The sequence below is a fragment of the Schistocerca nitens genome, chromosome 6 (assembly GCF_023898315.1).
Source record: "Schistocerca nitens isolate TAMUIC-IGC-003100 chromosome 6, iqSchNite1.1, whole genome shotgun sequence".
Taxonomy (NCBI): Eukaryota; Metazoa; Arthropoda; class Insecta; order Orthoptera; family Acrididae; genus Schistocerca; species Schistocerca nitens.
The window spans coordinates 510,406,922-510,423,942 of NC_064619.1; the positions used below are offsets into that span (position 1 = coordinate 510,406,922).

Here is a 17,021-nt window from a genome sequence, read left to right on the forward strand (position 1 = left end):
GCAGTGTAAAATTTCAAATGTGTACGTGGAAATAGCATTATCATCACAATATAGTAGTTAATACTTTGTTATTGTAGTTTAAAGTGGTGTTGATTTTACATGATACATGTCTGATAATTTTTGCTTCATTGCTGAAAATAAAGTGCACAGTGCCAAGAAACATTACTCAGTCAGTGCTTCTGTGTCTTACCTCATTTCTCATTCGCGCATTTCATTTCTACTGTGTATTTACAGCCTGTATCGCTCCCTACTATTTCTTGCATGGGTCTTGTCACTTTGTAACTCTATTTGTATATTGCATTTCTTTCTCTTCCATGGAATTTAATTTCTATCAACTCTTAGAGAATGGATACCATTCAGCCGTTATGTTATAGCTTTGTTTAATTTTATTTATAATTTTAGTATGTGATTCAAAGAAAAATAATTTTTTCAGACTCATTTGACTTTTGGGAAAGAATTCACCCAGGCTGTAGAACTCAAACAGGTAGCACAACAAGAAGCAGAGAAGGCACGCTTCTTGGTAGAAAAGGTAAGCATCAAGTAAATTATAGAATGTTCACTGGCTGCATGTTACAATGAAAATTGCATCTTTGTTATTTTTAGTTCATCACTCTTTTTATATTATGTTCCTGGTGGCAGTAGTGAACTTAAAATCAAGAAGACAGTAATTCATAATCTAAAAATGAAGTCCTTCCATTCAAGGCCATACTTTCTTCTTTCCTGATATTTTCAGATATTGATCTTTTGTAGCTGTTTCCACTATTGATTCTTTCCTTGTTTAGTTCTCACTTTTTATTTGTGGAGTTCATTTTGATGACAATAAGTCATTAAATATACACCAAGTTATTTTAGTTGAATGCAGTGTTGTTTGCACTCTGATGCTGATAGTCTGTCACTGTTTCTTTGAGCTTTGCACCTCAGTCCATTTGTAGCCGATACTCTAATGAATAAGCCAAAGCCAATCGCTATGCTTACCTGAGAACATAATACATACTCCAGTTAAAGTGAAAAAGTATTGTTTGTGCTTAACAGAGAGAAATTATAGAGTGAACAGATTCATAGAGCTGTTTAAAACTGGCAGTGTTGGTCCAGGCTGTGATTGTAATAAACAAGTAACTATTGACTAATGGAAAGTTTGTTTGCATATTAGTTAGCTCTGCATATCGAATCACTTGTGATGAAAAGTGTGTGGACAATGGTTGCTTAAATTATGTAACAATTGTCCAAAAGATGTTGCATTTGTGTTTCAAGGAAGACAAAAATTTGTTTTAAAAATAATGATGCAATGATACTTAAATACACATTTTAGAGCCAGTGAAGGCTCATCAAAATGTGTGATGGTGTTCAATATCAAGCCAAAATAAAATTTGTAAAAAATCTCAACACAGCAGAAGCTATCTCCGTAGTCGTTAAAAATGTCACCAAGGGCAGTGAGGAATATGGTAATAAAGGAAACTACAATAAAAATTCTTTTTGCCCTTAAGTGTCCTTTAACAAGAAATCTGCTATTCACACCAAACACACAGGTTTTGTTGAGTTTTTACATGGTGAGGAATATGTAGCTGTTTGCGGATAGATAAGAGAGTTTGTTGCATCAACCATCTAATTTCTACCTTCAGACTAACATTGCTTGCCTCACTAATTTATGATTTAGATATCACTAATTTCCTGAAAATAATAGGACTCCCTTTCATATGCTTCTAGCTGCCCCTGCATGAAATGATTATGGTGAGAGGCAGTGTTTTCTACAAAATTCATTCCATAAGTCATGGCAACTATGGTATATCATGCAAGCATGTAGCATCACTGTAGTCGCAGTAAATACATTCAAAAGCCTGTGGCTAACAGTACTGAATTCAACCAACCAGTTGCAATCCCATCTGAGGATCACACTGTACCATTGCCGGAAACATTCAGCATGAACTTGGTTGTGATAGAAGATATGCGAAACTACACTGATCAGCCAGAACATTAAGCCCACCAACCTGCTATCAATCTAACCCATCCAGGTGATAGCAGTGTCATCTGGCTAGCAATGACGGCTAGTCAGACACACACATAGTGCATGTAGTATCCGTGAGTGTGCTGTTCATATGTAGAATGGGGAAGGCACGCATTGTATGAGTTTGACTGAGGGCAGATTGTGGTGGCCTGGAGACTCGGCTTGAGCATTTCAGAAACTGCACAACTTGTTTGGTGTTTGAGGGGTGCTATGGTGAGTATCTTCAACACATAACGAAACCAAGGTGAAATCATGTCCCAGTGTCATGGAACCTCATTACAGATGTTGAATGGGCGGCAAACTGTGGCAGACATTAGACTTTCAGACTTTAATGCTGGGCAGAGTAAAAGTGTGTCTGAACGCACATTGCACAGAACACTCCTAATGGTGGTCCTCCCGACGACCCATCTGTGTACCTGTGTTAACACAAAAACATCTGTAGCTATGATTGAAATGGGCACATGACCATTCCCCTTATGCAAGGGTGTGCTCCCTGCCACCGTTGGATAAGCAGCTGCAGCAGCAAGTCGTATACTCCTAGCTCACTCATTTCTTACATAGTTTAATTCTTAATTTCTTTGCGTGTTTTTGGTACTTGCATTGTTTGATACATAAATTTCGGGCATATTATAGTATTTGAGAGTTGTAGCATCGCGTTTTAGTACCTGAATAGTGTAAATTCGCGTAGTCGTTTGTCTTTTGTTTTTGTTTTGAATGGCCAGTGTCGGTTGGTCAGTCAGTGTGCTCCCTGCCGCCGTTGGATAAGCAGCTGCAGCAGCAAGTCGTATACTCCTAGCTCACTCATTTCTTACATAGTTTAATTCTTAATTTCTTTGAGTGTTTTTGGTACTTGCATTGTTTGATACATAAATTTCGGGCGTATTATAGTATTTGCGAGTTGTAGCATCGCGTTTTAGTACCTGAATAGTGTAAAATCGCGTAGTCTCCTTCCGCTGCCGAGCAGTGTGTCAGCAGTGCGTTAGTAGTAGCATTACTGCATTTACTAGGCAATCTTGTATTTTAATAACCGTTTAAATTTTGTCGATTTGTTTGCGCTCTCTGTAGATTAGTTCAGACGTTCTTTGCAAAACAGGGACTGCAACTGCTGTGTTCGGATGCAGGCTGAGTTGGCATCCCTTCGCTCCCAGCTTCAGGCAGTGTTGGCTTCGGTCACACAGCTTGAGGCTGTTGCCAATGGGCATCACTGTGGGGGTCCGGATGGGGGTTTGTCGGGGACGGCCAGCTCGTCCCACGCATCCCCCGATCGGACTAAGACTGTGGTTGCCTGGGATACTGCCCGCATTGAGGCTGATCCCTCACCTGTGGTAGAGTGGGAGGTAGTCTCAAGGTGTGGCAGGGGGCGAAAGACATTCCGGAGGGCTGAACGGAAGGCCTCTCCAGTTTGTCTGACGAACCGGTTTCAGGTTCTGTCTCAGGCTGATACTGATCTTCGGCCTGACATGGCTGCCTGTCCTGTTCCAGAGGTTGCCCCTCAGTCTGCAAGATCCGGGCGGTCGCAGAGGGTGGGCTTACTGGTAGTTGGGAGCTCCAACGTCAGGCGCGTAATGGGGCCCCTTAGAGAAATGGCAGCAAGAGAGGGGAAGAAAACCAATGTGCACTCCGTGTGCATACCGGGGGGAGTCATTCCAGATGTGGAAAGGGTCCTTCCGGATGCCATGAAGGGTACAGGGTGCACCCATCTGCAGGTGGTCGCTCATGTCGGCACCAATGATGTGTGTCGCTATGGATCGGAGGAAATCCTCTCTGGCTTCCGACGGCTATCTGATTTGGTGAAGACTGCCAGTCTCGCTAGCGGGATGAAAGCAGAGCTCACCATCTGCAGCATCGTCGACAGGACTGACTGCGGACCTTTGGTACAGAGCCGAATGGAGGGTCTGAATCAGAGGCTGAGACCGTTCTGCGACCATGTGGGCTGCAGATTCCTCGACTTGAGCCATAGGGTGGTGGGGTTTCGGGTTCCGCTGGATAGGTCAGGAGTCCACTACACGCAGCAAGCGGCTACACGGGTAGCAGGGGTTGTGTGGCGTGACTGGGCGGTTTTTTAGGTTAGATGGCCTCGGGCAAGTACAGAAAGGGCAACAGCCTCAAAGGGTGCGGAGCAAAGTCAGGACATGCGGGGACCAAGCAGCAATCGGTATTGTAATTGTAAACTGTCGAAGCTGCGTTGGTAAAGTACCGGAACTTCAAGCGCTGATAGAAAGCACCGAAGCTGAAATCGTTATAGGTACAGAGAGCTGGCTTAAGCCAGAGATAAATTCTGCCGAAATTTTTACAGAGGTACAGACGGTGTTTAGGAAGGATAAATTGCATGCAACCGGTGGTGGAGTGTTTGTCGCTGTTAGTAGTAGTTTATCCTGTAGTGAAGTAGAAGTGGATAGTTCCTGTGAATTATTATGGGTGGAGGTTACACTCAACAACCGAGCTGGGTTAATAATTGGCTCCTTTTACCGACCTCCCGACTCAGCAGCGTTAGTGGCAGAACAACTGAGAGAAAATTTGGAATACATTTCGCATAAATTTCCTCAGCATGTTATAATCTTAGGTGGAGATTTCAATTTACCAGATATAGACTGGGACACTCAGATGTTTAGGACGGGTGGTAGGGACAGAGCATCGAGTGACATTATACTGAGTGCACTATCCGAAAATTACCTCGAGCAATTAAACAGAGAACCGACTCGTGGAGATAACATCTTGGACCTACTGATAACAAACAGACCCGAACTTTTCGACTCTGTAAGTGCAGAACAGGGAATCAGTGATCATAAGGCCGTTGTAGCATCCCTGAATATGGAAGTTAATAGGAATATAAAAAAAGGGAGGAAGGTTTATCTGTTTAGCAAGAGTAATAGAAGGCAGATTTCAGACCACCTAACAGATCAAAACGAAAATTTCTGTTCCGACACTGACAATGTTGAGTGTTTATGGAAAAAGTTAAAGGCAATCGTAAAATGCGTTTTAGACAGGTACGTGCCGAGTAAAACTGTGAGGGACAGGAAAAACCCACCGTGGTACAACAACGAAGTTAGGAAACTACTGCGAAAGCAAAGAGAGCTTCACTCCAAGTTTAAACGCAGCCAAAACCTCTCAGACAAACAGAAGCTAAGCGATGTCAAAGTTAGTGTAAGGAGGGCTATGCGAGAAGCGTTCAGTGAATTCGAAAGTAAAATTCTATGTACAGACTTGACAGAAAATCCTAGGAAGTTCTGGTCTTACGTTAAATCAGTAAGTGGCTCGAAACAGCATATCCAGACACTCCGGGATGATGATGGCATTGAAACAGAGGATGACACGCGTAAAGCTGAAATACTAAACACCTTTTTCCAAAGCTGTTTCACAGAGGAAGACCGTACTGCAGTTCCTTCTCTAAATCCTCGCACAAACGAAAAAACGGCTGACATCGAAATAAGTGTCCAAGGAATAGAAAAGCAACTGGAATCACTCAACAGAGGAAAGTCCACTGGACCTGACGGGATACCAATTCGATTCTACACAGAGTACGCGAAAGAACTTGCCCCCCTTCTAACAGCCATGTACCGCAAGTCTCTAGAGGAACGGAGGGTTCCAAATGATTGGAAAAGAGCACAGGTAGTCCCAGTCTTCAAGAAGGGTCGTCGAGCAGATACGCAAAACTATAGACCTATATCTCTGACGTCGATCTGTTGTAGAATTTTAGAACATGTTTTTTGCTCGAGTATCATGTCGTTTTTGGAAACCCAGAATCTACTATGTAGGAATCAACATGGATTCCGGAAACAGCGATCGTGTGAGACCCAACTCGCGTTATTTGTTCATGAGACCCAGAAAATATTAGATACAGGCTCCCAGGTAGATGCTATTTTTCTTGACTTCCGGAAGGCGTTCGATACAGTTCCGCACTGTCGCCTGATAAACAAAGTAAGAGCCTACGGAATATCAGACCAGCTGTGTGGCTGGATTGAAGATTTTTTAGCAAACAGAACACAGCATGTTCTTATCAATGGAGAGACGTCTACAGACGTTAAGGTAACCTCTGGCGTGCCACAGGGGAGTGTTATGGGACCATTGCTTTTCACAATATATATAAATGACCTAGTAGATAGTGTCGGAAGTTCCATGCGGCTTTTCGCGGATGATGCTGTAGTATACAGAGAAGTTGCAGCATTAGAAAATTGTAGCGAAATGCAGGAAGATCTGCAGTGGATAGGCACTTGGTGCAGGGAGTGGCAACTGTCCCTTAACATAGACAAATGTAATGTATTGCGAATACATAGAAAGAAGGATCCTTTATTGTTTGATTATATGATAGCGGAACAAACACTGGTAGCAGTTACTTCTGTAAAATATCTGGGAGTATGCGTGCGGAACGATTTGAAGTGGAATGATCATATAAAATTAATTGTTGGTAAGGCGGGTACCAGGTTGAGATTCATTGGGAGAGTGCTTAGAAAATGTAGTCCAGCAACAAAGGAGGTGGCTTACAAAACACTCGTTCGACCTATACTTGAGTATTGCTCATCAGTGTGGGATCTGTACCAGATCGGGTTGACGGAGGAGATAGAGAAGATCCAAAGAAGAGTGGCGCGTTTCGTCACAGGGTTATTTGGTAACCGTGATAGCGTTACGGAGATGTTTAATAAACTCAAGTGGCAGACTCTGCAAGAGAGGCGCTCTGCATCGCGGTGTAGCTTGCTCGCCAGGTTTCGAGAGGGTGCGTTTCTGGATGAGGTATCGAGTATATTGCTTCCCCCTACTTATACCTCCCGAGGAGATCACGAATGTAAAATTAGAGAGATTAGAGCGCGCACGGAGGCTTTCAGACAGTCGTTCTTCCCGCTAACCATACGCGACTGGAACAGGAAAGGGAGGTAATGACAGTGGCATGTAAAGTGCCCTCCGCCACACACCGTTGGGTGGCTTGCGGAGTATGAATGTAGATGTAGATGTAGATCTTCTTCACAACACTGATGGGAGGGTGCGAATCGGTTGTCTTCCAGGGGAACATTCCTTGACACCTGCACAAGCTGGCAGTGGCTCCATTATGCTTTGCGGAACATTCATGTTGGCACTCATGGGTTTAGTGGAGCCTATGCGAGGCATCAAGGTGGCCATGGAGTATTGTACACTGGTTGCAAACCATGTACACCCCTTCATGATGATCATGTTTCCCAATGACAGCGCCATTTTTCTACAAGATAATTCGCCATGTCACAAGGCCAATAGTGATGAAGTGGTTCGAAGAACACAGTGGCGAGTTCCAGTAGATGTGCTGGTCCCCCAACTTGCCAGACATGAACCCAACTAAACACATCTGGGATGTGATTGAACATGGCATCAGAGCTCATGGCTCCCCTCCCCGGAATTTATGGAAATTAGGTAACTTGTGTGTGCAGATGTGGTGCCAAGGCCTTATTCCTCCCTGACAAGATGCATCGTTGCTGCTATCCATGCCAAAGGTGTATGTACTGGATATTAGGTAGGTAGTCATAATGTTCTGGCTGATCAGCTGTGCAGCTGTGGGTGATGAAAACTTCCGGCACTGCTGGATGATGCAGTCATGCTCTGTGATAACTCTATAGCCCACACTCCAGGCATCATCAAAATGTATGTACAACTGTAGGGGTGGGAAATCCTCCACTACCCACCTTACTCACTAGACTCCAATCCGTGCGACTTTGACCTCATTCCACAACTGAAGAAACCATTGTATGGGAGGCACTTTGTGAATAGGACAGATATCATCACAGCATGTCAGCAATAGGCGACACACATTGATGGCATTCAGTGCTTTCTCCGTAATTGGCATTCCTGTCTCGATCCATTGGGGGACTATTCTGAAGGACAGTAGTTGATTTTGATTCATTTTTGTTCCATTTGTACTCATGCACAGTAAATTTCTAGAGAGTTCCAATGCTTGTTTCATTTTACCCTCTGCTGCAGCATCCTGTACTCTAATCCTATGTTGTGTTGGCATTCAGATACACACAGCATTGCCATTTCAACGCACATCGTGGAAGTCTCATCTCAGCCCATTATTCTAAGACATACCATAGTTGCCATGACTTAAGGAATGATCCTTGTAGATTAAGGAAAACATCAAAAACTGAATGATACTCCTGCCTCACTGCCTGCCATTAGATAGCTTAAAATATCCTGTTATTTTGTATTCAATACTGCTCAGTTTTGCCTGTGTTACCATTCGGCCAGTTTGTGATAGCTGTGGACCATATTGCAACTAAAATACATCAAGTCATTTATGTGAATAATATGTTACTGCATACAGTCAAAGAACAGCAAACTTGGTTACCTAACGGGACAATGGAATTCACTTGTTACAGTTTAAGCTGTAATCATTGACAGTATTTTTCTTTACTTGTAGGCTGAGCAGCAGAAGAAAGCAGCTGTTATATCTGCGGAGGGGGATGCACAAGCCGCACTGTTGTTGGCCAAGTCATTTGGAGAAGCAGGAGAAGGTCTGGTAGAACTGCGGCGGATTGAAGCAGCAGAAGATATTGCGTATCAGTTGTCAAGATCTCGCCAAGTTGCGTACTTGCCACCTGGGCAGAATGTACTGCTGAACTTGCCAACACAATAGAAAAATGTGCCCGCTGCATCCATACAGCCTCACTGTTGAGTCCCTTGTGACATCCACAGATCTGCAAAGGAAACAAGTATTTCGCAGAGATGTTAATGTTTCCATTGTGGTTCATCCTGTTCGCATTTACAGAAATGGATATATGTGGTTCACTGGCAGTGTTAACTTTTAGTACTACATTCAGTGTGACAGAAAGATATTTTGTGTTACTGTGAAAACAGGAATTTGTAATGTGTAAGCATTTGCTGTGTATTTCATAATGAAGACTGATTATATGTCAGTGAGGAGTGATCATCAAATTTTTTTTAGCTTCTATACGAGTTTGAAGCAATGTTTTTAGAGGCAGTTATATATTTACTAGTGGATCATAAATGCCCATTAGTGGTGCTGTTAATTGTATTGATACTTTCCTAATTTCTGTTTCAAATTAGAATCATTTCCTTTCACTTCCCTAAACCCTTTTATGTATTCTCATGTAGAAGATATATATCAAATAGATACGGTTATTTTTGAGCAAAGCAAATTTGTGTGTTTCCTGTATTGCACAACAATAGTTGAAATACTAAATATATTTTGCAATATTGTAATCTGCTGTGCGAAGCAGTCAGCAAAATGAAATGTCTGGATAGATAGATGAAAATTTTATATTCATCTGATAACTGTCCTAGTCACTGACAGTTTTTATACCGTCTCATTATGCTGTTCAATGAGCAGCATATCTTGTGTCAGTCCTCTTCTTTTGCATATGGGTGGAATTTGAGAGCCTTCTTAACATTTTTGGGTACCATTCCCAATGAAAAATGTGTTGATATGAAGAGGGGGGAGGGAGCGATAAAGCTTACATGAAGCAATTTTTCCCTCTTTTTCTGATAGAGAGACTAGAGTGTGGAAATTGTTTTTTATATTTGACTTATTGATACCCCTAGCTATATGCCATTTCAAGTTATTAGATATTTAGCGACCATCCATTTAGAGTTGCTTGAAATCAGTTTTAAACATAAAGGCAGCAGTTGTGTGTTTCAGGTATGAACTGTCTATTGCAGTGGAGTTCAAAACCTTTTTTCCTTGTTGAGTTTATTGACGCCACAAAAACTAAAAGAAATAACAAACGGGGCTCTTTTCTGTGTTTAACACTACTGAAGAATTTTTCCACTGTCAAGGTGATGATGAGTTTGTAGCCTGTCAAAGAGCAACAAGGAACATGATATTTCATACCAGGAAAGGAATGGTGGTGATTGTGACTGCAACAGCTGTCAGTTAGTGTATATTCCTTATAAGGCAGTGGTATCTTTGTTGACACAATGAAAGGATGCTGCAGCATCTGAGTGTGTCATTGGTCAGAAAATACCGTGGCCTATTGTGTTATGGGTTACGTATTATGGTGATAGAAGCTTAATCATTAAGGTGAACGAAGTCAGTATCCCAATTTGAATGCAGTTGGACCAAACTTAATGAACTATATAGAATTTAGTGACTGCTCATTGGATGAGTGACCTTGACAGTGATACAGTATCTAGTGGCTTGTGTGGTTGGTGCGCTGTTGTCAGCATGTACAGGGTTATTACAAATGATTGAAGCGATTTCACAGCTCTACAATAACTTTATTATTTGAGATATTTTCACAAAGCTTTGCACACACACACACACAAAAACTCAAAAAGTTTTTTTAGGCATTCACAAATGTTCGATATGTGCCCCTTTAGTGATTCGGCAGGCATCAAGCCGATAATCAAGTTCCTCCCACACTCGGCGCAGCATGTCCCCATCAATGAGTTCGAAAGCATCGTTGATGCGAGCTCGCAGTTCTGGCACGTTTCTTGGTAGAGGAGGTTTAAATACTGAATCTTTCACATAACCCCCACAGAAAGAAATCGCATGTGGTTAAGTCGGGAGAGCGTGGAGGCCATGACATGAATTGCTGATCATGATCTCCACCACGACCGATCCATCGGTTTTCCAATCTCCTCTTTAAGAAATGCCGAACATCATGATGGAAGTGCGGTGGAGCACCATCCTGTTGAAAGATGAAGTCGGCGCTGTCGGTCTCCAGTTGTGGCATGAGCCAATTTTCCAGCATGTCCAGATACACGTGTCCTGTAACGCGTTCAACCATTTCTTCGCTCACTGCAGGCCGACCCGTTGATTTCCCTTTACAGAGGCATCCAGAAGCTTTAAACTGCGCATACCATCGCCGAATGGAGTTAGCAGTTGGTGGATCTTTGTTGAACTTCGTCCTGAAGTGTCGTTGCACCGTTATGACTGACTGATGTGAGAGCATTTCAAGCACGACATACGCTTTCTCGGCTCCTGTCGCCATTTTGTCTCACTGCGCTCCCTAGCGCTCTGGCGGCAGAAACCTGAAGTGCGGCTTCAGCCAAACAAAACTTCATGAGTTTTTCTACTTATCTGTAGTGTGTCGTGACCATATGTCAATGAATGGAGCTACAGCGAATTTATGAAATCGCTTCAATCATTTGTAATAGCCCTGTATGTTCTGGTCAACTTCCACTCTGACTCACTGCTGTCCTAATGGAGTATTCTCCGCACCCCCACCCGTCCTCCGCCATGTGCTCAAACAGCAGAAATGAAGACTTGAAGCAATTTTTTATATCTCCTCCTGTAGTTTTCACTTTTCACAGTCCAATGATGTTACTGTACTGTATTGACCATAGTGGCTTGTCACATATGTTTCCAGTTAGAATGTATGCCTGTATACCAGTTTTACTTCGCTAATAAGGTAATTTCAGATTCATTAACATCACATCAAACATTTAAGTTTTTGTACTATGTGGGCCAGATGATTATCTCTTCTGCTCGACATTAATCACCACCACATCCTGATCTCAGACAAATCTTCCCTGCTCTGAGCTCTTCCTAGTGAAAAGTGCACAAATGGTAAATAGCTCCAGTCAAATTAAATTATAAAAATTATATTTTCAACACATTTATTTTTGGCTTTCACAGTAATCATTTATTTATGCTTCAGTCCTGTAAAGGATCGTATATTGCCCACACACAAGAAATATATGAGATTTGACCAGTTTTATAATATTAAAGAGAACATTGACAGCAATATTTCTCTTGTGGTGCAATTTTAAAGTTACCCACATTTCTTTGCTCAGCACTGATAGACTAATGCATAATGCATGTCTTTATAAACTGATATGTCCAATGTATGAGCTTTCACAACAGTTTATTACTGCATTTACCCAACTGTAAGACAAAGTTTTTCCCAAATTCACCATTCAAAAAAATACAGGATTGTATTACATTTGCAGATTAAACTATTGCTGCTGCCATCAACATTTTTATATTGTGCGAATATAATAGAGGGAAACATTCCACGTGAGAAAAATATATCTAAAAACAAAGATGATGTGACTTACCGAACAAAAGTGCTGGCAAGTCGATAGACACACAAACATACACACGAAATTCAAGCGTTCGCAACAAACTGTTGCTTCATCAGGAAAGAGGGAAAGACGAAAGGATGTGGGTTTTAAGGGAGAGGGTAAGGAGTCATTCCAATCCCGGGAGCGGAAGGACTTACCTTGGGGGAAAAAAGGACAGGTATACACTCGCGCACACACACACATCCATCTGCACAGACACAAGCAGACATTTGTCACTGTACTTCAAATGACTGCTTGTGTCTGTGTATGTGCGGATGGATGTGTGTGTGTGTGTGTGTGTGTGTGTGTGTGTGTGTGTGTGTGTGTGTGTGTGTGTGTGTGCGTGCGCGCGCTCGAGTGTATACCTGTCCTTTTTTCCCCCAAGGTAAGTCTTTCCGCTCCCGGGATTGGAATGACTCCTTACCCTTTCCCTTAAAACCCACATCCTTTCGTCTTTCCCTCTCCTTCCCTCTTTCCTGATGAAGCAACAGTTTGTTGCGAAAGCTTGAATTTTGTGTGTATGTTTGTGTTTATTTGTGTGTCTATCGACCTGCCAGCACTTTCGTTCGGTAAGTCACATCATCTTTGTTTTTATATTGTGCGATAGATTGATACAGCGGGTCATTATACATTTACAGATGAAGCTTGGGCAGCTAGGTCACATGTAGATTTTGTTTGAAGGATGGGAGGGGAACAATGGCACCAGCTTTGCAGAGCAATAGGTTGAATGTGAGGAGGGACGAAGGCAGTCTCCTTTCTCAGGCTGCCACCGTGTGACATGTATACCACGTACTTCTGCTTTTTATGAACATCTACCACATTAAACTGCAGTTTGCTTCAATCCATTTGTAGTCTGAATTGAATTGACTTCAAAATTGGACAAATAACACAATAAAAATAATAATAATATTGGACAATGTAATAATATAAATTTTGGCAGGACAGGGTAAAAATCTGTATGTGCTTATTTCCATACTTACGTGTTTTGTGCAGCAATGTTGTAAGTGCTTGCTGTGGGAAGAAAGGAAGTGTGTCAGCCACTGGTTTTATGCAGCCAGTGGTTTTATGCAGCCAGTGAGAGAGTAGTGGGCTGACAATATGTTTGGATGCAAGAGATGAAGGAACACTGCTACATTTTCTCATCAGTGTAGAAGAAAAATCCACTATGTATTCGGAGGGGAACAGCTCTGTTCTACGTTCCACCAAAACCACAACCTATTCAGAAGAAGTAGCCATCTTGTCTTGTTGAGACTCAACTACACATAAAGAGATGTAAAATATGTACACCAGTATCAATTTACAAGGCCGAATGTCTGAACCTAGAAATAAATGATACTGTATTTAGCATTGCACCGGGAACATCATTAAGCTTATATTGCCCCTGAGAAGTAAACATGAAAGGTATGTAATAAAGTGCAATGCACAAGTGTGAAATGCCATAAAGTAAGGTTGTGGTGATGGGCGGGGAGTCAAAACCAGTACCTATACGAATTATTAACAAAGCACAATTGGAGGTCAGATATTAAATATGCTCAGTGTGACATTGCAACCTGATACAATGATACAAATGATTTTTACCTGGGAGGGATTTGAACCCAGCACCTATCCTGTCTTATAGCTATGAATAGACATGAAATATATATTGTTTCTTCATAAGTAGCAAAATGTGCACATCTTCAGCTAGAGATAACACAACAAATAGTTCTGTGCTGCCTTGGACTCCAATCCTACACATGTCGTCATCGTCCCCACGTGAAGAGGTGTCAGCTATCAAGTTCCCTTTCACTAACAGTAAGAAGTGTGCCTATCATAGAGATGTGGAGCAGTTTAACATCATGAGTAAAAAACGAAATGATGGAATACTATCACCTTGAAGGGTTCAAGTCCAGGGAAAAATCTGAATCTGAGCTTGATTCCCAGTCAACTGCCATTATTTTCAAAATCTCAAGGTCACTTGAAGTAAGAAATGAAGGTCCTGTGATCTTACATGACGATTGGTTTGTGTACTAAAATAACGTTACTAGTGTAAGAAAGCTTACTAGAGACAGTGTTTCTGCAAACAGCGACTTCTGCCTCTGACAGCCAAAGCTAATCCAACTCTGTTCCAGTCCTTAGCAAATGGACGTGTTTAATGTTGATTTGGAACCACAGCACAGCCCTCTTTTCTTTACTTGGCATTACTGGAGGTCAACACTTTCGCTGCGGCTGACGCTGATAAGCGTCAAAACAAGCAACAACCCACGAGCCAGTGCAGCTGACGCTTATAAGCATCTGCGCTCACTGTCAGATTACTCAGTCTAGTTGCAGCGTCTAAGCTAGCATCAAAGCGTGTAAACTTTTGTTTTTGTGTGGTCAGTTATCGATCGTAAATTGTTCATAATGGCGGCTAATGAACCGACACCTGGACCTTCCGATGTGAAAAGGAGCAGGAAAAGTGTTAAATTGACAGAGGAACAGTTACTCAGTATACTAGATGACGGTGATTTTCTGTGTAGTCAGGATGAGGCATACCACGGAGATTGTCATTTAGAGGCTGCAGAAGAATTGCAGAGTGATGATAGCGTGGAAGCACAGCTTTCAAATCTGTTTCGTGACAGTTCCGAATCTGACGATACGGATCATGACGATTGTGTGGAAATCGACACCGAAAAAGAGCCCGACCTGTCACACGGAGATAATCCAGGTGAGTCCTGGCATAAAGAACCCTCATAATATGCAGTATCACTCATTTATGAAGGAAGAAGTTTTGGAAATTCATCCTGCTGGCAATTCTCCTGTGGATTTCTTCAGATTATTGGTAGCAGACGAATTGTTGCAACTTGTATTTGAGGAAACAAACAGTAACGCAGTCATCATATTGCTGAGCGAAAATACAAAAGAGGGATCTACGATCTGTAAATGGAAACCTTTACGTATAGGCGAATTACTAGTTTTCCTGGGTAACATTATATATCCGCGATTACAAGACTACTGGAAGAGAGAACCACTGTTTGAGAATAGAGGAACAGCGATGAGTATAAGTAGAGACCAGTATTTGATCATATTACGCTCTCTGCATTTTGCAAAAATCCACTTCCAGGAAACCTGAAACCACACGATCATTTACTTATATAAGATACAACCTATATTGGATTATTTTAACACAAGAATGTCTCAAGTGTAATACCAGAGAAGAGATTTATCAATAGATGAATCAATGATTTTTTGGAGGAGAAGATTGTCATTTAGACAATACATAAAAAGCAGACTTAATAAATATGGCATTAAGATGTACATGCCAACAACCCAGACGGTTTCATAAATAAGTGCCCAGTGTACACGGGAAGTAGTGGAGAGTTGGGGGGAAAAGGTCACGCTGAGAAGGTCGTTTTGCATTTGATGGCAGAAAAGCTGCATGTTGGTGATCGCATTTACTTGGACAATTATTATAACAGTTTTCATTTAGCTACAACTCTGTTCAACCTAAAAGCACTTTCCACAGGTACTCTGAAATTAAATAGGAAATATACCTCCGAAGACAGCAAAATTTGGGAGAGGAGAGACAATTGCGTGGTATTCTAATGGAGTTATGATGGAAAATGGAAGGATCGACGAGAGGTTTCCTACATTTCCACAGAACATCTAAACGTTATAGGGCAAGTGACGAATGTGCGCCAGCAAATAGTCACGAAACCTTTGCCTATTATTAGGTACCGGTATAATGCGTGTATGTCTGGGACTGATAAACAAGATCGGATGTTATCGTATTATTTATTGAATGAAAGACTATCCACTGGCTGGAAAATCTATTTTTTCATGTCATTGACATGCTAGTTTTCAATTCTCTATATATGTACAACAAATACTCAGGAAATAAAATTTCGTTGTATGATTACAGAATGAACATTATAAAGGGCTTCCTTCCACCAGTGGACGTTCCACGAAATGTGAGCAAGAAACATCACAAACACACGTGCAAAAGTGGGAAGCTACTGCAGGGAAGAAGCAAGTTATGAGGAAGCAGTCATAAGAAGTGCACGGAACAAGGCAAGCGCACTTATACACCATACGAGTGTACAACCTGCCCAGACAAACCTGGGTGCTGCTTGAACCACTGTATAATTTCCCATGAGTAGCAAATATGCGATAATATCGGGGAAATTCCGATTATAAAAGACAGCTTCTTTTATTTCTTTGACACTGCACGGTTTCTTTTTATGACATGAAAGGTTAGAACATTTTTTCACGAGTACTCAGAAAATGAGGTTTTCTTTTGTGTTAAGTCAACTTATTTCTTATTGCGTTGTAAAGCGTTCACTTCAGTTTTTTGCGAAGGAATTTGTTGTGCTAAAGCTGTTTTAATAGCACCGCAATTGAAGTGATGGGGGACACGAGAGAAGTCTCCATGTAGGGTGTGTTTCGCTTACTAATTTCTACACATCCAGGCGTCCCCTGGGCATTTATGATAAATCAGCCGCCTGGCTAATTCTCTCATAGCAGGAGCAAACATGCTACTAAATTGACAACCTCTATCAGAGTCAATCTTAAAAATGCGCATTTGAAGTAAATATAATTTCAAATGAATCCAGCTTCCTTTTTCCTTATTTTCCTGAATGCAGTTGATTTGTTGCTTGTTTGAACTGTATTTTTTGTTACATTGTCAACAAATCACGAACATTTGAATGATGCCTGTGACCCCTATAGGTGTCAGACAGCAAACAGACTTTAAAACGTGACCACAATACAGTCGAAGCTTATTTGAAGCAATGCATCTAAGGTGTCATCATTAAGTCAGTATAGAACATGATCCTACAGATCTTACAAGGTCTTGACTTCAGTCTGTAGCTCAGGTGTGCTTAGGAGTGTCGGCTCCGAGCGGTACCTACCGTTTCAGAGTGTTACCAGCCCACACTCAAGCATTGCCGGGCCGCACTGGAGAGTTGCGCGCCTGCACCGATGCCGCAGCGAAAGTGTTACGGGGGTAGGTTTGTGGCTATTAAAAATTGGTACCCCCCCCCCCCCCCAGTGGGAATTGAAACCACACCTTAGTCAT

General features: G+C 41.9%; 1 protein-coding gene across 4 annotated transcripts in view; it reads left to right on the forward strand.

Moving 5' to 3' along the window:
- Nucleotides 1-8,877, forward strand: part of LOC126262886 (protein l(2)37Cc) — a 31,512-nt gene extending 22,635 nt beyond the window's left edge. For all 4 annotated transcript variants that reach the window (XM_049959763.1, XM_049959766.1, XM_049959764.1 and 1 more), the window contains exons 6-7: nt 434-529; nt 8,382-8,877. In XM_049959763.1, the coding sequence (XP_049815720.1) occupies nt 434-529; nt 8,382-8,597 (312 nt within the window). In that variant the 3' untranslated portion in view covers nt 8,598-8,877. The remainder of the gene's footprint in view (nt 1-433; nt 530-8,381) is intronic.
- Nucleotides 8,878-17,021: the final 8,144 nt, after the last annotated feature.